This window comes from Scomber japonicus, chromosome 5, assembly GCF_027409825.1.
Source record: "Scomber japonicus isolate fScoJap1 chromosome 5, fScoJap1.pri, whole genome shotgun sequence".
Lineage (NCBI taxonomy): Eukaryota > Metazoa > Chordata > Actinopteri > Scombriformes > Scombridae > Scomber > Scomber japonicus.
Genome location: NC_070582.1, coordinates 13,725,405 through 13,748,729, shown reverse-complemented (window position 1 = coordinate 13,748,729; position 23,325 = coordinate 13,725,405). Strand labels below are relative to the sequence as shown.

At 38.4% G+C, this 23,325-nt stretch overlaps 3 protein-coding genes across 4 annotated transcripts; 2 read left to right on the top strand and 1 right to left on the bottom strand.

Moving 5' to 3' along the window:
- The first annotated feature begins 2,521 nt into the window (after positions 1-2,521).
- Positions 2,522-5,597, top strand: dnajb9a (DnaJ heat shock protein family (Hsp40) member B9a). The gene is made up of 3 exons (XM_053318728.1): positions 2,522-2,643; positions 3,334-3,564; positions 3,693-5,597. The coding sequence occupies exons 2-3, from the start codon at positions 3,348-3,350 to the stop codon at positions 4,127-4,129; spliced, it is 654 nt and encodes a 217-aa protein (XP_053174703.1). The 5' UTR covers positions 2,522-2,643; positions 3,334-3,347; the 3' UTR covers positions 4,130-5,597.
- A 1,681-nt stretch (positions 5,598-7,278) lies between these two features.
- Positions 7,279-16,777, top strand: dnm1l (dynamin 1-like). 2 transcript variants are annotated; one of them, XM_053318721.1, is made up of 19 exons: positions 7,279-7,468; positions 8,728-8,872; positions 10,182-10,228; positions 10,714-10,785; positions 10,911-10,997; positions 11,089-11,251; positions 11,367-11,487; positions 11,619-11,750; positions 11,920-12,126; positions 12,235-12,355; positions 12,441-12,596; positions 12,765-12,854; positions 12,946-13,038; positions 13,227-13,280; positions 13,484-13,555; positions 14,432-14,608; positions 14,960-15,069; positions 15,179-15,338; positions 16,091-16,777. In XM_053318721.1, exons 1-19 carry the CDS (start codon positions 7,367-7,369, stop codon positions 16,145-16,147), a joined length of 2,166 nt encoding a protein of 721 aa, XP_053174696.1. In that variant the 5' UTR covers positions 7,279-7,366; the 3' UTR covers positions 16,148-16,777. The 2 variants fall into 2 exon arrangements, with proteins under 2 accessions (XP_053174696.1, XP_053174695.1); XM_053318720.1 differs by lacking the exon at positions 13,484-13,555.
- A 92-nt stretch (positions 16,778-16,869) lies between these two features.
- tnnt2d (troponin T2d, cardiac) lies at positions 16,870-21,013 on the bottom strand. The gene is made up of 9 exons (XM_053319879.1): positions 20,976-21,013; positions 20,108-20,165; positions 19,902-20,018; positions 19,745-19,822; positions 19,534-19,644; positions 18,515-18,630; positions 18,305-18,395; positions 17,877-17,914; positions 16,870-17,094 (listed from the first exon to the last, which is right to left on the bottom strand). The coding sequence occupies exons 1-9, from the start codon at positions 21,011-21,013 to the stop codon at positions 17,049-17,051; spliced, it is 693 nt and encodes a 230-aa protein (XP_053175854.1). The 3' UTR covers positions 16,870-17,048.
- Positions 21,014-23,325: the final 2,312 nt, after the last annotated feature.

Below are 23,325 nucleotides of genomic sequence, written 5' to 3'. Positions count from 1 at the left end.
ATATATAGTTTCTACAACATAATTGGCATTGTTGGCAGGATTTTAAAGTGGTGAAGAAAAGGCTGAGACAAGGTGATAAAGACAGGAGACCCACTGAGTGTGTGCTTGTGTGTGTGTGTCAGTACGAAATAAGCATATCAATCACATTCAAAGATGAAAGTTGGCTGCAGGCAGGATCTATTGTTTAAAATATAAAAGTGTTAAGCCAGAACTTTCATAAAATAAGAAATCAGTTTGATAGTTTTCATATGTAGAGTTTAAAATTGCCGAGTAATCGCACAGAGCCCTGCCAAGGAACATCCCAAACAATACACAAAACTCACAAACCATAGGTTGTGTTGTTGAAATGTGGTTAAAAATGGCTGAGAAGTGTCACATTTGTGCTTTTGCTCAAGAGTTTAAAAAGAAATTGGAGTCAACTGTAAGGCTCTGTTGTTGCTTTGAGGCAGAAAGTGCAAGTTCTATTACTTAAAGCATGAGGTCAGACCAGTGCTGGTGGGACCACTGCCCTGAGCTGAGCTCACAACCTTGTAATCTAAAGCTCCTTTCACACATGCAGTCTATCCCTGAAACGTGTGAATTGGAGCAGGGATTGAAGAGAAGCTGAGCATGAGTAGGGTTTAACCACAGAGCTGTCAACGAACCCTGAAAAACGGAGCACAAAGTCACTTTTTTTTATTTTAAATAAGCCTGCAGCTTGTATTGAAGACAGTGCACTCACTATCAGTAAAGGTTAAGATCTCAAAAACTATATCCATTGGGAAATATACTTACATTTATAGAGACAGAGAAAGCTTGTGGCAACATTTAAAGGTTAATTAAGGTTAATGATGTGTGTTTGGAGAATTAAAACTGCGAGAATTAGACATGTTGAAATTTTTTGTCAGCTTTTTGCTTCCAGCAATCACACAACTAAAGACATTAAAAACAGTACACTCATTAACAGTTCTAACAGCCTTCTTATTAGTGCAAGATTTAATAGTCTGTAAGTAGCTCACACTCTTTGTGAAAAACAGAAAAGAGGTTTTGTTGTTGGCAAACTTATGAATATGAATCTTTGTTAAAGAATAATTATAAGACTGATGATGTATGCTTGTTTTGCCCAAACAGTACATAGTTATATGCTTTTACACACACACACACACACACGGTGTCTGTCCGACAGCTGAGGAGGGGGTAGTTCTACATTGTCCGAAAGCGGGCAGAAATCTAACTGTCCCCTCTGTGAATAATACTGTGTTCGGTTCAGAATCAGGGCAGCCATGGCTAGTCTCAAACACACCTCCTTAAGATGTAGACAGAATGTTATCTATGAAATTTTGCAATCTTTAAATAGAATTATTAAAGGCTACAAATATATGTACATTTTTTATAGGTACCAGCTCATAGGCGTCTAAGAGAATAACCAGAAAAAGGATCCGCACACTGTATTAAAAGCTCCCAGCAACTGTAATTACAAAAGTTTCGATCTCACATATCTTCGTCAGTCAAATCAACACCACAAAGCAAGGCAGGCAATATAGACACAGGTATCATTACACAGGTGATTGTGATCTGCATCATTGAGAGTGAAGCTGTTCTCAAATTGGACCAATCAGAACAGACCTGGACAACACTGTCTGATACTCCCATATGGAAGACAAAGCAAACCTCTGTGAAAAGAGCAAAGCATACCTCTTCTGCTTACAGCTTTGTGATGGCTTTTCAACAGTACCTGATGAAGATCTGTGAAATCGAAACAATGCTTTTGTAATTAAAGTTGCTGGGAGCTTTTAATGAAGTGTGCAGATCCCTTTTCTGGTTATTGCCTTCAGTTGATTTTTGATCCAGCACCTGTGAAAGTTTTTGGATGTGCGTATCCTACACCCTGTTGGTGCAAGTCCAGGAGAGCTTTCATCGCCCTGGGGAAGAAGAAGAAGAAGCTGTTTTTCAGTTTTGGCATCCAAGGGAATAAAACAGTAGACTCTCTGACCAAAAGTGGATTAAAAGCAAATCATATAGAGTTGGCAATACCAATAATTAAAGCAGAAACCAAAGTTTTCATATGGTACAAAATTAGGACACAATGGCATAGGTTAAACTAGGCTATAGGATAAGGTTAATTATGGAAGGCATATCAGATCCTGCAAGAAGTTGGACAGTGAAGTAAGAAAGAAGAATGCCTAATTAGATTGGGACATAATAAATTAAATTCATATCTACTACACCTCATTGGGAAGCATCCTAACAGAACATGTAATGTCTGCAATGAAATAGGGACTGTAATGTGAATCATGTCATTCCTCTGTCCTAGCTATGCAAATGAAAGTCAGAACGAAGAGGGATTAAACACACATGGACCATAAAACAATCTTCGCAAATAGCTTAATTTACAGCATGTCTTCAGCTATCTACAAAACACAAGACTGTTAACTAGGTTGTAAGAAAAGTGTAATACGGACAGCTGGTGGCGATAAAGCTCCCAGCGGTAGTAATTCACCATTAAAAAGAAGAAGAAGAAGAAGAAATGGAAACGATGCTGCTGCTAACAACTGCCTCTCGATAATATCCAGAACCTAAACTTACACTGGGCATGTTTAGCACTGGTGTGAAATAACGTTACTTTAGTGAAAGTGCAGGCGACCAGGTTTGTCCCTCAGAAAGGTAAGTGTGATGTGGGTCTAAAAATATGGAGGATAAATGTAGAATATTTTGTTAGCTAACGTCAGCTAGCCAGCTATCTGTATTGGTGGATTGTACAGTAGTATGACGATGACATAACAGTGACACACTCAAATATAATATGTCATTTAGCTTAGTTATTTAAACATGGCATTTGCATGGGAGTAGTTTCATCTAAGTAGTTGTGTATCTATACAGTGGCTTTTAGCTATGAGGGAGTCTTGTTTATCAGACGCGTTAACATATTAGTAACACACTTCCTTCATTTATTACTCAAAATGTATAATATCAGGATATTAAAAAAAATTGTGCAATGGTGTGGGGGAAAAACAACCTACTATAAATCTGCATAGTCTGTTATATTTAAGATATACAATCACCAGCCACTTCATTAGGTACAGTACACCCGTGCAGTCTAATGCAATCCAATACAACTCTGCCATAAATTATGTTTTTAAGAAGCTTGCAAATGCACATTTTCAGTTTTTGTTGACATTGTAAAAAAGGTGATAATTCTGCTTTATATGTTTATTATTGAGGTTGTAGTAGGTGGTTATGGTGTATGGGGGTGTGTAATGTATGGTGCCTCTAATATTTTGTCTACTCCATTAACACATATGAAATATTTGATTGCATGAGATCACACTGAAACTTTTCTCTTCTTGAATGCAGGGGACAGTGGAGCCATGGCAACTGCTCAGTCAGCTGTAACGTTTGCGGTTTGCGTCCTCATGATAACAGAACTGATCCTTGCCAAGAAGGACTACTATGATATACTGGGTGTGCCTAAAGATGCTAGTGAGCGTCAGATAAAAAAGGCTTTCCACAAGCTTGCAATGAAGTATCACCCGGATAAGAATAATAGCCCGGATGCTGAAGTGAGATTCAGGGAAATTGCTGAAGGTACAAGAGAATTATTCATCAATACTGAAAATAATCGTTATTTGCAGCCCTAAATGTGTACGTGTTGTCAATTTAAAGCAGAGAGCTCACACTTACTATTTTCTTTCTTTCTTACTTTTTTATTGCAGCTTATGAGACTTTATCAGATGAAACCAGAAGAAGAGAGTATGACCAGTATGGTGGCAGCTCTGCATACTTCACTGGGGAGACGCAAGACAGACATCAACAAGGTCCTCAACAACCTTTCAACTTCAACTTTGACAACATATTCAAGGACTTTGACATCTACAGCCAGAACAGGCATGCCCGTCACCGAAGACACTTTGAGGAACACACCAGGTCTTACAAGGAGACCCACAGCAGACACAAGAGACACTTTCAAGGAGGTTTCGGAGCAGGTATCTTTGATGACGTGTTTGACGATATTGAGAGGATGTTTACTTTCGACAGACACACAAAACAGACTGAAAGCAGGTTTCACGGTGCATCAAAACAACACTGTAGAACAGTGACACAGCGCAGAGGAAATATGGTGACCACATACACAGACTGCACTGCATCGTAAGATGCAACATAAAATGAATTTCAACAAAAAATTGCCTTAAGAGGATACAATACTGTTGTACTGATTTATGTTACAGAAGGCCACCAGTTCAAATGCTATGAAATTTGAACACTGACATTGTGAGTTGACATGCCAGCACAGAATAGCAGGCAGTGAATATTGTTTACTTAGCGTAGGTCTAAACTCAAATAAGCTATTCTTTGGTCAAGCTATTGACTGTGTGTGCTCATGGACTCTCTGATTGTTGTAGTTTTTCACTTATTGTTGAAGAAAGCTGTTGACAGTATGTTTTTAAAGAACCTCCTTTTCATAGTGGAATATGAAAACATAGTTCATTTTGCTGCGTGGAGAAATAAAGCACACCTGGTTTATTTTGAGCAGAAATACTTGTCAGTTAATCACTCGCTCACCAAAAACCCTCTGATGTTTCGTGCCGTTTTTTAGTTTCTTTTGTGTAGGTTTTGCCTATTGTGGGTCTGAGCATAGCTGAAGGCAGAAACAATAGCAGCATGTGGAGTTTTGCTTATGGTTGACAAATGGGGAGCAATGCCAACAAGAATCTGACCCTGCACCTGTTGGCCTGTTATACTGATGTTTTTGAGTTTGCAGAACATCCTTCTGTACTCTACACTCCATCATACATTTTGGCATTTGTGGTTAGATTATTATAAATGAACTTAAATCAGAATATATAAGTAAGAAAGAGGTATAAGGGAATGTAAATTGAGTATGTTAGTGACTCAGATCCCTGCATTAAATCACCAAAATGTGTATTCTATTGTATCAGAGAAGTCTTGATTCAACTTTTTTTTGGATTTTAGAGGCTGCATTTTGGTGCTGTGCTTGGTTATCCTGACAAAATATTAGGTACAACTCTGAACTATCACACATTTTTCTAACAGAACACCAGGGCACATTGAAGCCTCAAGACTCATTGAAGTTAAATCAGCACCCCTCTGACACAGACTCAACACAAACTGAACATCATAAGTTTTAGAAAGGTATTACAGGGTTATTGCTATTTGATTGCATTGTACTTTGGACAGAACTGCAATTGGATCACATTTTATTTGGCCTATGCTCGTTTGTCAGACCTCTTACATGAAAAATGCTGCAGATCACCATTCAACCTGAAATGACCCATGTCTCTCAATCTAAATTAAAATAGTTTTTAATTAAGTATTTACTTTGTTAAAACTGTAAGAATATCAAGGCCACCTTCAGTACGATAAAGTCACAAGCATTTCTGAATTGAATCCTACCAGTTATTTAATTATACTATCTAAATGCAGGTTATTAACTATAGGCTTACAATTAAACTGCTTGAAAGTGAACCAAAAATCTGTAAATTAAAAAGATTTTAAACTTTTGACTGTCATGTCAGACGTAATACAGAGACCGCTCTATGTGTAACCCAGCTTGCAGTAGACCATTTGAACCTTAACCTGACTACAGAATGTACTAGGGGTTTCAAAACTGTATATTTTACCTGTAAAAAAAATGTCTCTTGTTCTTTTTTAATGGAAAGACTTGTGTGCAGCATGATAAATACAGCTGTCCATTTTTCAATTCGCTTTTGACTGTGTTAAATACTTAACCTTTATATAAAGAAATACTCTGTAAAGTGTAAGAATAATGCCATACTACAAACCTTACACAATATTCTACAGTATTTCTCCTACTTTGTATAATTTGTATACTTAAATACAATCATTGCAGCTCATCTCTTTGGCTCTGTCAATTTGGTGAGGGCTACTCCCCGCAGTGTTGATGAGTTGGTGAAACTCCTAGTACATACTGAGAAGATGAGACATTTTTCCTCACATATCATCTGTTACTTCATTCCTGACAAATAGTTACTGTGACATGCTCCTTTGACAATGTGGTGTGCAATATTTATTTTTACTATATTGATGTTGTATTTGTAAAAAAAAATAAAAATCCAGTAGCACTTTTCAATTTTGTATAATTTTCTGGATATGTGTGTAGTTTTTAAAGAATGTGTTTAGAGAAATAAAACGTTGACATCAATAACTGAGCTTGCTTCTGTTTTGTTTATATTTTATATGTTTTATGAGTGTGAGAGTGAGTTTTTATTTTCATTTTGGATAAGCGAATCAACTAAATACTTACTTAAAACAAAAAAATGTAACTGTGACTCCAAAATCTGGCAGATTCCATCTTCTTTAGTGAACATTTTATAACACTGTAGTTAGTTGTTTGGCTCGAAACTCAACTCTGATGCCAAAATTATCAGTTATTAAAAAGGGCAGTGGATGGGTGAAAATAAAATAGTACATACAGTTAACAATCTCATGTATGCAATGTTCCTGTATGAGCGTGAGATTGAGTATTTTCATTTTGAATAAGATAATCAGCTAAATACCTAAAAATCTGAATGTAAAGACAAAACATGGCATCTCCTAGTACCTCCCACTCCCAACTGAAAAAGACTGATGCTGTCCTTATTATGTTTATCCCAGGAACATTACACACATGTATGTAATCTCAGGAATTATATATCATATTGCACATTTACACATATTGCAGATTTATTTACACAGAGATTGTTTACTCTTATATAGAATTTTATTTTGTATTTATTTGATCACTTTCATCTTTACGCTGCTACTTTTTTCCCCCACTATATTGCTTATGCCAATTTGAATTCCTTCTAAGGGGGATCAATAAAGATACATCTTATCTTATCATAAACAACTCTGATTATGCCTAAATGACCAGTTATAAAAAAATAAAGACATATAGGACACAGCTACCTTACTGGTTAGGTCAACCTTTTGTTAAACTTGTGGCTGACTGACTATCAAAAATTCGTCAGTAAAAATTTCCACAGCCCAGCCTACGTTTGTATTATATACCAGTTGAATCATCTATGTATGCATTCACGTACTGGTTTCACATAAATATTATGGTACCCACCTTAGTTACTGTTGCGTTGGGAAAAAATAGTTATCTTTGTTCTTATTGGTTCAACACGAACACGATGTCATCTATAGGAAATGTAGTTCAGCAAACTAGAACTCCGATAGTAGCACTGTTTGGCCGCGTGTTCCTTAAACTCCAACTCCCATGATGCAACACTGAGCAAACTGTTTGCGCAGTTGTTAGCAGATTCCAAAGAGAGACGCGAGTAGCTTTTAGCTGAGGGACATTGAATGACTTTGTGCGGCAGAGTGAAGACGTCAATTTGACGGGTCGGGATCTGTATCGGAGCTAATGGAGGCCCTCATACCTGTCATAAACAAACTGCAGGATGTATTTAACACGGTCGGCGCAGATATAATCCAGCTGCCGCAGATAGTTGTTGTGGGGACTCAGGTGAGAGACGTCACTTTGCTATAAAAGGCTAGCACGTTATAGTTAGCCTGCGCCAACTTAATGTTTTGGCTACTTCTGATGTCTGAACTGCAGTTTTCTTTCAGTTTCAAGTGCAGGAGGAATAGCTGTATCAGAATATAGTAATTTAACCCACAATTATTTCGGCTGGTTTAAGTTGCACACATCTGAGTTATAATCAACTTTACGCAAAACTAAGTTAGCTTTAACTTAGCTAATTTACATCTGATTCCACTTACAAACTCATTGGAGCATTGTCGTAGCTGACAGCTAAGTGACAAGCAACTAAACCACAGAGTAAACTGCTAAAAACAAAGTCTTATTGTGTTTTACTTACACTAAGACTTAAATCGCTGAACATAACCACATTGCGCTCTTCACACCTCTCACGCTACGTGCGTAGACACATGCATGTAGCTATAGATAGAACATTTTTGCAGCAACGATATCCTTGTTTCATTTATATGAAGATATATATTGTTGAAACTGTCTTAGAGAGAGAGATTATTATTATTATACATAATCATACTGAAGTTAGTCTACTTTCGTTGATATGAATGGGAAGGACACATTTTTTTTTACAAATACTTCTCAATATGTAGCAGCACCACAAACTACTAGAGACCATAAAGTTTAATCAGCAGCTCTCCTTAATACAGTTTCACCCTTTCTCAACCTGTCTACTAAACTACCTTGCGTATACTCAGGAGGACTTAATTGGTTTAATGTAGCAGGTTTGGTCTAGCACGTTTTACTTTCACTGGTCTCGCTAATAGGATGTGGCTGTCTCAGACCTATTGGCAGGCGTCTGGGGGCGTTACAGGGAAACAAGGCAAGCCAAAGGATGTTTTGAATGCCTTGATTGTTTTGTTTGCCCTTGCCATGGCTCCAGATTTGCAAAGACCTTCATAAAGACAGCTGTGACCTGATGCAAAGTATTAATAATGAGTTAGTCCTGCTGTCGTGTCTATAGTTAGGTCGATATCAGTCAAAACAGCTTTAGGATTACCGCTACAGAACAGGTAGAAGATCACATTCCTAGCCTTCATCTCCTACTGAGGACATCAGTCCATTAAAGAGGAATTGGTGGGCTAAATGAGATATTTCAGTTTGGTTGTTTCTTTGAAGTTACACACAGAAAATGTACAAACGTCAGTAGAGTGTGTTTTTTTTTTTATTTGTATGAGTCATGCATATTCAAGTCTGCACTTGTGGTTTTGTTTTGTTGTTGTTGTCTACAGAGCAGCGGGAAGAGTTCAGTTTTAGAGAGTCTAGTTGGCAGGGACATCCTGCCACGGGGCACTGGCATCGTCACACGGCGGCCCCTCATCCTACAGCTAGTACACATCGACCCAGAAGACCGCAGGAAAACCAATGAAGAGAATGGTAACATCACTCTACCTGCTGTTGCCTCTGTAACTGTGGTGCCTTTATGGTTGTTATGAAGTTTGTGCACATTAACTTCTCCAAAATACTTTTTAGTCATGTGTGTGCATTTAGCAGTCAAGCTGAAACCAGGAATCAGGAAATGCAGCCTTTATCAGACTGAAGTACACTTTTATAATGAATGCATAGGGACGACTCAGTTATTACATGATTGAGATGGGCAGCTAAAAAAAACCAATATAAATCTGAGAGCTGTAGTATAGAGAGCTACTATATACTCTCTATAGTCATTAGACTTTAGGCTTTTATAATGCTACAACAACTCTGAATTCATAACTATGAAATGTCAATCTGTGGTGAAATGTACTGCTTTTCAACTCAGTACCAGCACTGATATCTTCAGTTCTGGGTGAAAAGAACAGGGGACTTAAATGTGCCAATATCCTGCATTTTTTCAATGGTGCCTTCTGAGAAAGGTCTCGGAGTAAGTCTGCATTGTTGCAGAGTCTCATGCAGGAGCTGCAGATAGCCAGGCTAACTCTTTTGTCTCCTGTCATCTCTCTTTAACCACAGAATCCAAGAAAAATGGACGCCTTTACAGAGGTCTCCTTTTCCTTGTTCTTTGCCTTAATGTGTTTGTATATTACATAACCTCCCCGTTTCTTTTGCCCATTCTGCCCCATCCTGCCTTGTATTTGTGTAGCTTTTTAAAAAGCTGCCAAACCATGTGCCTTCATTTTATTCAGCTCATGCCCTCACCTCCATTTAAGCTGGTCTCTGTCAGTCGAAGTTAGACAAAGAAAATTAGCAGAATGCCATTGTTCAGTTTGTACTTAGTTTTACTTTTTAAAAGTTGGTAGTTCTTTAAACATCTACACTGATTCAAACTTCCTTGCAAAACACCTATAATGTCCTCAAATACCAGTTTCCTCTAAGATGACTAACAGACTCCACCCTTGTAATGTTGTTTCCTTGTTTTGTCGCAATTTCAATTATTGCAGCTTAAATCATTTGTTTTTGAAAGACTCCCTAGGTCTCTGCTTCCCCAAATGCACCTTGCTTTATTTTGCTTTAGAGTATGATTTGCTTCCGTTATTGTTGTGTGAAAACAACTGTGTTTGGGGGGGGGGGGGGTTAAACGATCTTCAGCTGTGGATCTGAAGAGTTTTTCCGTCCCATTTTAGCCACCAGAGAAATCTTCCCTTGAGACATTTAACATAGTTACAGTGATACAGTAACCCTAATCTTAAGGCCACATCTGTCACATCATTAACTGAGAACATCTGTTCTCAACTCTGTATTTCTGCAGGCATCGATGGAGAGGAGTGGGGTAAATTCTTACACACCAAGAACAAGGTAGAGATTTCAGCCTCTTGCCGCAAAACATGCTTTGGAGTAGAGTTTCCCACCACTGCTGTATATAGAAACATCTGAATATTTAATAAACTGGATTGGATAGCCTTGTTCTGTATTCTGTATGATTCATTGACATTTCTGGATTTGTTATGGGGGACGATTATCAGTTTTTGTGGTATGTTTTGTAATGGCAACATCTAGAATCTGTACTGAGATCAGGTACACATTCTTTCAACAGCTGAAAATATTCATATAGCCTCAAAGGTTAAATTGTGCTTCTTGAACGCAACAGAATTCTTCCTGTCTAAACAAAGAAGCCTCTATGATACCCTGATAACCTCATGACTGTGTACAGGACAAATTATCCTTCTGTCATTTCCTATTTTACTGTTTTGTCACCCTGTGTTGTCGTTCTTGTTGTTTGATTATCAAATACTGCAACTTTTATCAGATTACGATATCTAAATGTATATTGCTGTTTTCAGCTCTATACAGAGTTCGAGGAGATCAGACAAGAAATTGAAGCAGAAACGGAACGAATGTCTGGCAATAATAAGGTATGCTAATTACGGCCATTAAGAGGGAAAAGTTGCCAAACAAAAAAACTGTGGAGAGAATAGAAAATCTTTAAATGTCAGCATCAACCTGAGATTTTGAATCTGTTGTTGGTTTTTTTGTACAGGGTATTAGTGATGAGCCCATTCACCTAAAAATCTTCTCGCCACACGTTGTGAACCTGACACTGGTGGACCTTCCTGGTATCACAAAGGTTGAGATGGTTTTACTTTTTGCTTCCCCATGTTCCAAACATATTTGATATGATTTCATTGTTTGAATTAACTTTGTCTTTGTTGAAACAGGTACCTGTGGGAGACCAGCCCAACGACATAGAGATTCAGATCAAAGAACTGATTGTGAAGTACATCTCCAACCCCAACTCTATCATCCTGGCTGTGACTGCTGCCAACACAGACATGGCAACATCAGAGGCCCTGAAAGTGGCCCGTGAGGTTGACCCTGATGGTAAATGCCCTCCATAATTATTTTGTAATACCCACATACCCTCGTTTTAGTTTCTTCGACCATGCCCTCTGCATCATTAGTGTTTACAGCCAGGTGTGTATGTCTGTGTGTTCAGGCAGGAGAACGCTAGCAGTGGTGACTAAGCTGGATCTGATGGATGCTGGTACAGATGCCATGGATATATTGATGGGCAGGGTCATCCCTGTGAAATTGGGGATTATTGGAATAGTGAACAGGTAACACTGCATTAATTTGCTACTTTAGCCTCTATATCTAGTCAGTAAATAAAGCTGTCACTTGGTGAGTGGTGGCAGTGGTAAGACTGACCAACTACGATGTATTTTTTTTTATCTGTTTATTTTGTTAGGAGTCAGCTGGATATCAATCAGAAGAAGTCAGTGGCAGATTCTATTCGTGATGAATACGCCTTCCTACAAAAGAAGTACCCCTCCCTCGCAAACAGAAATGGGACCAAATATCTTGCCAGGACATTGAATAGGTAGGAGTTTCATCAATGGACTTTGCTTATTTTCTCTGACACAGATACACTTACTGAATAGTTTACTGACACATAATCTCTGAATCCTCCACATTACTACAGTCTGTAGATAACCCCTCACCATGTTTTGTAATCCAGGTGTAAACTGTCTTCTTCTACTTTGTCACAGGTTACTCATGCACCACATCAGAGACTGTCTTCCTGAGCTAAAAACAAGGATCAATGTGCTTGCAGCCCAGTATCAGTCTTTACTCAACAGTTATGGTGAACCCGTCGATGACAAAAGTGCCACTTTGCTGCAGCTCATCACCAAGTTTGCCGCAGAGTACTGCAACACCATAGAGGGCACGGCCAAGTACATTGAGACAGCTGAGCTGTGAGTTACACAACTCCTGCATGTACCTTGACACGCCACTGAGGGGTGCTGGTATCTCACTGAAAGTCTGCTGGTATGCTTAATGTAGCCTCTTCTACTTCTTCTTAGATGTGGTGGAGCAAGAATCTGTTATATATTTCACGAGACGTTTGGCCGCACATTGGAGTCAGTGGATCCTCTGGGTGGTCTGACAACCATCGACGTGCTCACAGCAATCAGAAATGCAACGGTGGGTTTCTGTTTCTTCTTTGACTTGTCTTTTTTGTTTTAAATGACACTTTTCTGAAGAGTTGTTGTGCCGTTGGTTTTCACAGGGCCCGAGGCCTGCTCTATTCGTGCCTGAGGTTTCATTTGAGTTGCTGGTGAAGAGGCAAGTTAAGCGTCTGGAGGAGCCCAGTTTACGCTGCGTGGAGCTGGTTCATGAGGAGATGCAAAGGATCATCCAGCACTGCAGCAACTACAGCACACAGGTGATAAATACACTCACACACTTCACACATACCATTAAACACTAAAACACAGAGGTGTCGTGTTAAAACACAAAATTGGAGTCAGCTCTTTTCATGCACAGGACTAACCACATCACTGGATTCAAAATGTAAACAGTTGCTTATTATGATCATTGTTTATCTCTGCAGGAGTTGCTGAGGTTTCCAAAACTCCATGATGCCATAGTAGAAGTTGTCACCTCCCTCCTCAGAAAGAGACTCCCAGTCACCAATGAAATGGTCAGGAGCCTGAACAAAACGCATTTCAAAGGGACTTTTATTTATTTATATCCTCATCTGATTAATTAATAATTATTTATTTCCTTTTCAGGTTCACAACCTGGTAGCCATTGAGCTGGCCTACATCAATACTAAGCACCCCGACTTTGCCGACGCTTGTGGCCTCATGAACAATAACATAGAAGTAAGACATCTAAACAAACAGATGGAGTTAAATTTGTTTGATTTCACATTGTGCCATTATTAAAGCTGTGGACCATGAAAGATACAGCCAGTATATGGGTAACTCTTTAACTGTGCAGCTTGAATATAAAATGTGAAAGCTCTGTTGTGTTGAATATGTGACTGAGTTGCTGTTGTACATTTTCATAGGAGCAGAGACGCAACAGGATGAGAGATCTTCCCTCTGCTGTCCCCAGAGATAAGGTACATTCACTCTCCATGATACTTTTCTGTTTCCTGATAATAGCTTTACAGCTTTATAACAGGTTTACTCTGTTTTCTCTCAAGAATTAACCAACTTCAAACTTCTTCTAAATGAAATTTAACAAATCCACATTATGTGAAGCTCATGCCTGCCTATCAGTTTTCTGTCCACTTTTTTTCTTCCCGATGTTTTCTTTCTGTAGTCCTTTAGAGGCCCAGGTGGGCAGTCTCTCTCTCCCATTGAGCCTCCTGCCCCCGAGGGCGAGGTTGCTAAGGTGTGTCCCGTTCACTCACTGCCTGCCTACCCCAAAGCCTTAACTGTAGTCCTCTAAAATGTGACTGAACCCTGTCGCAGCAGGTGGTTGTTCCCTCAGTGTTCTACAAATGCAGTGGGGCAGTTACACTTTAAACACCTAACTAATATGACCTTTGACCTTCACTCTGTGTCGTGCATCTAACCTTTTGTATTCTGCATGGTGGTTTCTTTATCAGAAGAAACACAACACAAGAATCAGGTGGCATGTGTTGGTTGGTGTTGGTGAAGGAAACAAGAAAAGCACGATATAGTGTTGGTGAGGGTGGAAAATACGGACAAAATTGTGTAATTTTGTACCAAACTAGATGGGAATGTCTCTTTTTGATTACTCCTGTAAATGAAATATCAATACCAGTTACATTCAGGATTATGTTTATATTCTGTTACTCCAATATAGACAAAAAGCAGCAAAATTACCCACATTAAATACAACTAAACAAGTCACCACTGGGGTAGAATTGGTAGAGCAACAATATCTATCAGTTGAGAAATCTCTATTATCTCATAATATCATATTGTTATATCTCCCAGCCTGAAGCCTGGGATTAATTAGTAATTTATGCCAAATGTGAGTATTTTCCACCAACTCTCATTCAGTTTCATAAGAATGAACAATAACGTGGATGAACTTCTGCGTACAGTAGTGAAGTCAAAGAAGGTCTGAAGCATGCTATCGTTTGCAAGTATTATCTCTGTGTGCTATTTTTAATATAGTGCGTTAACCTCGTTGATTTAGCCACTTTTCCTGACTTCCGATGTATGCGTCTGAGCGTGTATCCCTGACAGATCCTCACCCCCCCTCCCCCCCCTCCCTCTACCTCTCTCCTCGTTGTAGGCAGCAGCCAGTGGCCTTCAGAGTGTCTCTGCCCTCGAGCAGACAGACGGTGGGACGGGGAACTGGAGGGGCATGCTGAGGAGGGGAGATGATGGTACGTTTCCTGACAGGGCCATGCCCCAGACCACTCTCCCTGCAAGCCCACAGAAGGGCCATGCTGTCAACCTGCTAGATGTGGTGAGTACTCTGCCTTTGTAAACTCATGAGGGCAGTCAGTTGACTTTGTAATAGCACATACACTTGTTGTATTGTAGTTCAGAAAGTCTCACTTGCTTGGAGTATACTGTTTATGTATTAAAAAAACTATAACCCTCTTTAAACCTTTAATGTTGTTCTATAGCAGTATTAGCTCACGAATATGAAAAGAGTTTGAGACAGACAGAAAGCCTAGAAAGTTTCATATTTGTAGGCTACAGCATCCATGAGCCTGTTTCCTTCTTTTTTTAAACTGTTTTTATAAATGTATTTTCCTGATTCACACCCCACTTAGTTCATTAACAGACAAATTTGACACCTCTTCTTTGCCAGCCTGTGCCAGTATCCAGGAAGTTGTCTGCTCGGGAACAGAGAGACTGCGAGGTCATCGAGAGACTCATCAAGTCATATTTTCTGATCGTACGGAAGAACATTCAAGACAGGTACATAAACTCGCAACTGTTTTTTCATCTCACAGTGATTCATTTTTAAGATATTTTACATGAGTCATTTCTTCATTGCTTGATTTTGTTGTTTGTTGTTTGGCCACAGTGTACCGAAAGCAGTGATGCACTTCTTGGTGAACCATGTGAAAGACTGCCTGCAGAGTGAGCTAGTGGGTCAGTTATACAAGACTGCCCTGCTCAACGACCTGCTGACAGAGTCCGAGGACATGGCTCAGAGACGCAACGAGGCTGCGGACATGCTCAAGGTAAACGGATTCATCAAGTGTCACTCTGGATCGCCAAAACAAGATCCAGTGTCAGTCACAGCTCATAAAAAGTGTCAGGAACATGCGTACTTTCTTTAAGCAGCTATAATTGATATTGTTATTTTTATTTCTATCAACTGTAAAATGTATGTTAAAAACCTACTTTACACTACCTGCTCAATACCAGAACAGCATACAAGAAACCTCACTGACTTGCTGGTGACACATATTTTTTCTCAGGAGTTGGTAGAGGCCAAATACAGATCTTAAAAAGACAGTGACTATTAGACTTATGGTACTCAGGTGACAAAAACACAACTCTAAAATAACATTAATGTTGCTCTGTATCTGCTGGATGCCTAAATAGGTCACTGTATATCGCTAACACGTTTCACTGTAAGAACTTAAAGGGTGATAAAATGTCAGAGTTGTGTTTACAGCTTGTTTGTATTGCCCCCAAGTGGCGAAAAATCACCTTTTGCAGGTTTATATTGTACCCGTACATACTGTATAAGACTATATTTGGTTAATTCAGATACAATTGTCCCTCATTGATTTCCCATATCAGATTTTTTATGAGTAGAGGGACATTTTAAAGCTTTAAGATAATGTATTGAACATTAAGTGTATGTGTAGTAGTTAATGAAGAAATGGCATACCCCCATTATTAACCTAAAATATTAACATGGTGGAGTATAAAACTACTAAAAACTGAGTGCTTGACTTGACTCCTGTTTCATTCCTGTGTCCAGGCCTTGCAGAAAGCCAGTCAGGTGATAGCAGAGATCAGAGAAACCCACATGTGGTGAGAGTGGCCCCTCTTCATCCTACGCGGATCCTCACGGACCTCTCAAACGCCACAAATCCCTGTTGTGTCTCCCAGAAACTTCAGAGACCACTTGAAAATGCACTGGTGTCGATATGTGTATATCCAGACATAGTTTTAATGTACAGTAAAGACTTGGATAAAATGAAAGGCAGTACTTATCAATCTGTCACTCTCTCCATCATAAGCATCACTCATGCTCATGTCCTAGATTATTCTATTTTTCTTATGTAATTAAAACAATAAATATAGAGATAATGTTATGCGTCACCACTGTGTGGAGCCTTGCTGAGGAATGTGTGCTCTTAATTTAGGTTTGAATTAAAACTAGAAATGACAAACTTGTGTAGATGCTGTCTTCATCACGATGTCAATTATTTGATTAGATATTGATAATGTGTGTACTGCTAAGTTTTCCAAAGAATTGCACTTAATTTAGATGTTTTTATTGTTGTTTGTTTTTCAATATGAATAGGTTTAAAGACAATTTTTACAGTGTTCTGTGTCATGTGAATAGGGGTAATACTTTTATTTAGACAGAACAATTCTACATCAGAACCACGTGTCCCTGTGTTTACATGTCATTATTCAACAAGAGCTCTTACAACATTTTTAGAGATGTCAGTATCTTCATTGAACTGTTACTGTATCATTTTTAGCTGCTTAACATTTTGTTTAGAAGTTCTGCTGCATGTTGGATAGAATTACAGAAACAGACAATCTTTGTAGTATACAGAGAGGCACGAGAGTTGGATGCAATGGCTTATTTATTGTCTTGATATATGGATAATTCACATGTAACCCAATACAACAGAACACTGAATACACACACATCTGCCAATCTCTGGTGTCATGGTCTGCCACATCCCTGTCCGATAGCTTCTTTACCTCAGCCTGGCAGACGACTTGCCCTTGCCACGTCCTTTGGCGCTGAAAGGGTGCATAAAAAAAAAAAAGGTTAACGTAGCCACAAGCCGCAGTTGAACGGTGCAGTCAGTTGGTTCAGGACAAGTGGATGTCACGTGAATGCAGCATTTAGCAAATCAATTAATAGGTTGCATTTTTGGGGAGTGTGTACCGATGGTGAAAACAAATCACAACCCAACTGCATTTAGTATTTTCATCACTAAAGACAAAAAAAATGCATAAATTATATAATCTGTGGTTTAAGTGCTGAGACTGCAAAAATAATTCACTTTTGGCATTATGATGCCACACAATATAAAATTTGAGCATGTTCTTCATCTTTTATTCTCTGACTTTTTGCCTCATTTGTGACAAAAAGTGTAGGACTTGCTGATGATAAAACCAAAACAAGGAAAGTTTCTCTCCTTAAACTTGCAACAATCCTGTTTATGCTCACAGATGAATAATTATGCAGCTCCTCTGGGACATTAGTGCTTATACTGTAATTCCAAATCATATCACGCCTTGTGTTGCGATTAGTTTTGTTTCAGCCCACTTTAAAATGCATGAAATGACCATGCAGAGTTGGCTCCATGCAACATAAATGACAAGTTAACAGGAACATTTGCATGCAGTGGTAACGATGGGTGGAAAATGATTAACTAATTTGCAATTTTAGTATGTTATGATTCATTCAGAATTCATCTTTTTAGTTCAGTGAAGATTTGGAGAAGAGACGAGATCGGCATCAATTCTCAATAGTAATCAAAACTGCATCCACATATTCGAGGGCTACGTGTACTTACCTCTGGTGATCCTGGACTCGGGCAAGAAGCTGGTTAATCTGAAAAGATACATACATCTTACTAAGTATTTAAAAATCACAGATAGGATATCTGAGAAGTCCTGAAGAGGAAACAACAGTATTCTAGAATTGGAAAACCTATTGACTTAACATATTAAACTTGTCACTTACCATTAAGCCAAGAATACCAACGTAGACTGACCTTATATAATATGACACATTTAACCCAATAGGAACTACTGAACATGTTGAAGAGCCCTAATTACACTGGAAACTATATAAGTGTATATATATATATAGAAGAGTCTGATTTAGAGAGCAGAAACATGACAGACTGCCACATACTGAGATCATTTCTGATCTGATTTCCATCATGATCGAAAGAGATTTTCTTCTTGTTATTGCAGGTCTTGCAGTTGGAAGACTTACATCGTACTTTTGCCTTTTGAGTTTTTCACCGAGGTCAAACTTCTCACCCTCCAGCTCCATCAGCCACTGCCACAGCTCAGAGGCCTTCTCCCTAAACACAAACAATCAGCATGTTTGAATCTAATGCCATGACTGTACATTTACTTCATTTATCTTAGAGTTAATATCTGTGTTGATTTTGAAACAGACACGAGAACAGCTCAGTCATACTTGAGTTTGTCGTCACTCATATGATCGATACTGAGAGCCTTCCTGCGGTCAGCCAGGATCTTCTTCTTCTTCTCTCTCTCAGTTTGTTTCTTTGCTCCTTTTCTGCTTTCACCACTCTGTGTTAGAAATGAAAAAGAATAGGTCAAAACCTAGTGTGTGACTAGACTGGGAATTGTCAATGTGCAAAATTGTGGTCAATTTGTTAGAGGGACATAACACATATATAACACATGTTTTTTGTTGTTGTATATTTAGCAGTGTTGCTTGTGAATAATCATGTTTCATGTTTTATTCTTTAACCTTTCACCTTTATTTATGAATTAGGTTCATTTTATGTTGTCTATTTTAATTATGTTAACTCACATTTATAAAAGAGTGATCCTGTACCTGAATGTGTTATTTTCCAGTGTAAATAAAGTACCAGTCAAAAGTGGACACATCTGCCCATTCACTTGAATAAAACAGTGAATGAAATGTATGTCCAAATTTTTGACTGGCACTGTATATATACTTATATTGTAGATATAGTTGATGTGTTCACAGTGTATATAAAGAGATTTTTTATGTCGTGGGAACATTAATTGTATTTTGTTGGGTAATTTAATCTGCAAAGTAAATAGTACCTTAAAGTAAATGTAAAGGAGATGTAAAAAGTACATTTGCCTTGTTTAGCCTATTTTTAAGTACATTTTTACATCATTACTTATCATACTTATGTACAGTAGGTTTTGTGCTCAAAATGTTTGTTGGAAAGACGGGAATGTCGAAGTAACTGACAGTAATGCTACTATGGTAAAACCATGGAGGATATTACATTGAAGTTTGACTTTGTTTTGCTTTTTTAAGGCTATTTGCAAAGCTAGTCATCACTCTAGAGTGGTGAGGTTAGTTTGCATTCTGAAATGGAGACAGTCATACTGGCCTTTTTGGTGAGGGTTTGTAAGAAGTAGTAGCACAAGTAAAAAAATATCTAATATAACGTGATATTTCACACTAGAGGCAATACAGAGTTGAATGACCTTCTGCCCAGCACTGTACTGCTGGGTCATGTTTGAAAGGGCCTTCTTCTTCTTGGCGTCATCATCAAACTTCTTACGTTGCTCCTCCATCTCCCTCCGCTCCTTTTCCTCCTGTATCAGTACAGCACAGGTGCATCAATTAAAGGAGGAACTGTTGGTAATAATATTCTGTACATTTGAGGATATAAACTGATGTACACTGAGACCATACCGCAAGTCTGGCCTGCCTCTCCTTCTCTCTCTCTGCTCTCTCTCTTTGCTGCTCTGCTCTCTCAGCACGACGTTTCTCCTAAAAGTCCACAAACACACACAGTTACATTTTTTCAACCAACACCATGCACAGATTCTTCATTGATGAAAACACTCACAATTCTGTTAACGAGGGCGATGAGATCCTCTTCCTCTTTCTTCCTCTGGATGAAGTGAGCCTCGATCAGTGACTGCAGCTCAGCCAGATCTTTCTCCTGACGCTTCCTGCTGATGTCCTGCCGTCAGGAAAACAAATCAGTGTCACATATGAATAAAAACTGTGTCTGCTACTGTAGAGCAGGATCTATTAATAAGTTCAACTCACATCAAAATCCACTTTGTCGCCATCAGGGATCTTTGGAGCCGAAATATTTGACATGAATCTGTGGAAGTGAACAGTTTAGTATTGTATAATCTGCACTGAGTGGTGTTTTAACCTTCGTGTTGTCCTCCCGGGTCAAATTGACCCCGTCTGTTTTGACTGTTCCTTCTTTCCTCTCTTCCTTCCTTCCTTCCTTCCTTCTTCCCTCCTTTCCTTCCTTCCTTCCTTCCTTCCTTCCGTCCCTCCTCCCTTCCATCCTTCCTTCATCTCTCCCTTCCATCCTCCCTTCCCTCCTCCCTTCCTTCCTTCCCTCCGTCCCTCCTCCCTTCCATCCTTCCTTCCTCCCTCCCTTCCATCCTTCCTTCCCTCCTCCCTTCCTTCCTTCTTCCTCCCTCCCTCCCTCCCTTCCTTCCTTCCTCCCTCCCTTCCTTCCTTGACTCGAGGACAACAGGAGGGTTAATGACTTAAAAAAATGACTAAAAAAAGAGATTAAAAAAACAACAACTTACTTTGGCTTGGCTTTGGCATCTGTGACAAGAAAGAGAACATTGTAGGAAATATGAATGATTTGACATGAGGAAAAAGGTAATGTTCATAAAAGGTTATATGAAAAAAAGGTAAAGAAATAAACTAAAATAAAGGATAGTTTTCTCACTTGTTGCTCCATATGATCAGTAACATAAATAATTAGTCAAACATTTAGAAATGAAATAAGATGCATAGAAACATGTGTAGGTGCAACTTTCTCACCTTCCCCTCTTCACAGGAACAGCAGTATTGATGGAAGAAATAAGAACAAACAATCTTACAAACAAAATGAATATGAGATAATCAATAAAATTATTAAAACAATTAAATGATGATGACATACCGAGACTCCTCCTCCACGACATCTTCTGTGTCAGACATTTTGTTATGGATGAGCCCTGCAAAATGGATCCCTATTAAGTCTATTTTTAGACTGACAAATATTTCTGATCATTAAACAGCGTAACGGAGAATGTGATGGCAACTGTTCAGAAATGTACAATGAGTGTAAGTAGTGACACAAGTATTTTTGGTCTCTGTGGCAGAGGTTGAAATGACACTCTGGAAAATGAGCCTGTTATAAGTAAACAGTCAAAGCATTTACTTAGCAGTTAATATTAGCAGGGTAATGTACTGAGGAGCCTGTTCAGGTCCAGGTGCTGCTGCAGATACAAATTATTATAAATTAATATAATTGTTGAAACTGCAATCTGAAACGTTACTGTACAATAAAATATAAGAACAATAAATATAAATCTCCCTCTGAAATGTAAAGCTAAAATAATATTTAAAAAATAACATAAAATGGAAATCTTCCAATAAAGTATAACCTTGAATTTTTACTCATAGTTTTTGATTACAACCTTCACAAATGTATCTATTAATAGCTGTGCCACCAACGAAAAACAAGTAATCTTAACCTTTGGAGTGAGTGAGTAGTTATGGATATAATTCAGTCACATTGGTTTAGACCAAAAAAAATTTTGTTCTAATGAGAAAAGACTGACACCAAGGATGTCAACATATTTCTTTTACATGCTGATGGTGGCTTTAAAAATGTTAACACACAGTAAACACAATATAAAACATGATATTAACTTTTTTAATCTCCAACTTTGAAATGGAAAAGTGAGGAAATATTTCTCATTTCAGGATTTATGACTAATCAAAGCTTTAATCCAAAGTAGCGACATCAACATAGGAGAGTCCTTACCTGTAATTCAAACAGAGGGAGCTCAGAGATGGCTGACAGGCTTCAGCTCCTTGAGGTTCACAAACAGGTTGAGCATCAAGGATACATAGTCCAGCCCTTATTACTCATGTGACTGCAGTGCCCTATGGCTGGTCAGCATGGAAGGGAGCCGGTCTATTGTTAGACAGAGCTGGACATCAGGACTCTGTCTCAGACACACATACACTGCAGGTACAGTCATGTCCGTCCTGGTAAAATGTCATTTATCCATGCAAGCTTTCACCAGTCACTCAGATTTCAACACTTCATAAATTATGAAATGGTTAGTAGGAACAACATCTCCTCATAGTTACTGAAATCAAAACAAGCAAAACTACAACAGTTTTTTTTCTTTTTTTCTTTATTGCTGAAGCAAGTACAAACAATAACTTCAAACATTCAAATAAAGTAATTCCACCACAATGTTACTAAAAGACTCATAATGGTCTCTTTTTTTTGGCAGGATTGACCTCATGTGCATTACTGAATGTTTATTACAGGCATGCAGCTGTGAAAATAGGTGCATGTAAACTGACAATAGACAAGAACTCAGACTGTTACCTGCTTGCATTTGGTCACTGAATAGTTAATGGATAATCTCATACATATTCATAGATGTTGTCTGTGCTTATATTACATAATAATGTGATTTTTTTTTAAATTGCCAGTCAAAAAACTCAACAAACCCAGATGTTGTTGACAGAAACATTGAACTGCGTGCACACTGTGGTTCTTTGGCTGCAGTCTTGGGCAGAATGTGTCAGTGATATTATTTTCTGGTTTGAAGTGGTGGAATTTTGGGTACCAGTTTCTGATAAGGCACTCTTTATAGTATTTAGGGGTTTATAGACTACCTAACTGATGGTGTTTGTTTCTAAAAAGCCATCAAATCTGCAGTAATCGATGCTAATAAGTTATTAATAAAGGGGCTTTAAAATAACACACAAAAATCTAACGCGGCATGGCAGGAGCTCTGAGCGCCTTCGCTTATTTATATTTTTCTTTTTGTCAATAAATCTCATGTGAAGAGCCAAACCGTCGCTGTAATAACTCTTTGGAGCCATTTGTAAATAAGCAACGGTAAACAAACCCTTCAGGGATGAAGGACCATGTTACCAAATGTAGCAATGTGACTAAAAGATGTCTTTTTGATAGTGTTTGGATAACAACAAAGCTCCACAGCACAGAGAAATGCAATATATCAGACTTTAGATATACGCACAATACTTGTAAGTAGAATGAGTTCATTATTGGTTCGGCTCTGCACACGAGATTTGTTGAATATAAGAAAAACAAAGAAAATCACCAGCCTTATCCTTTAAAGGGAACATGTGGTAGAAAGAGAGATTTTTATGTGCTATATATATACTGTGAAAGTATCAAAATGGTATTAAGAAACTGAGCCTTTAAACACTGGACTTGAGTAATGTTGTGATGTCACAACTACATGTTCAGAGTTTGT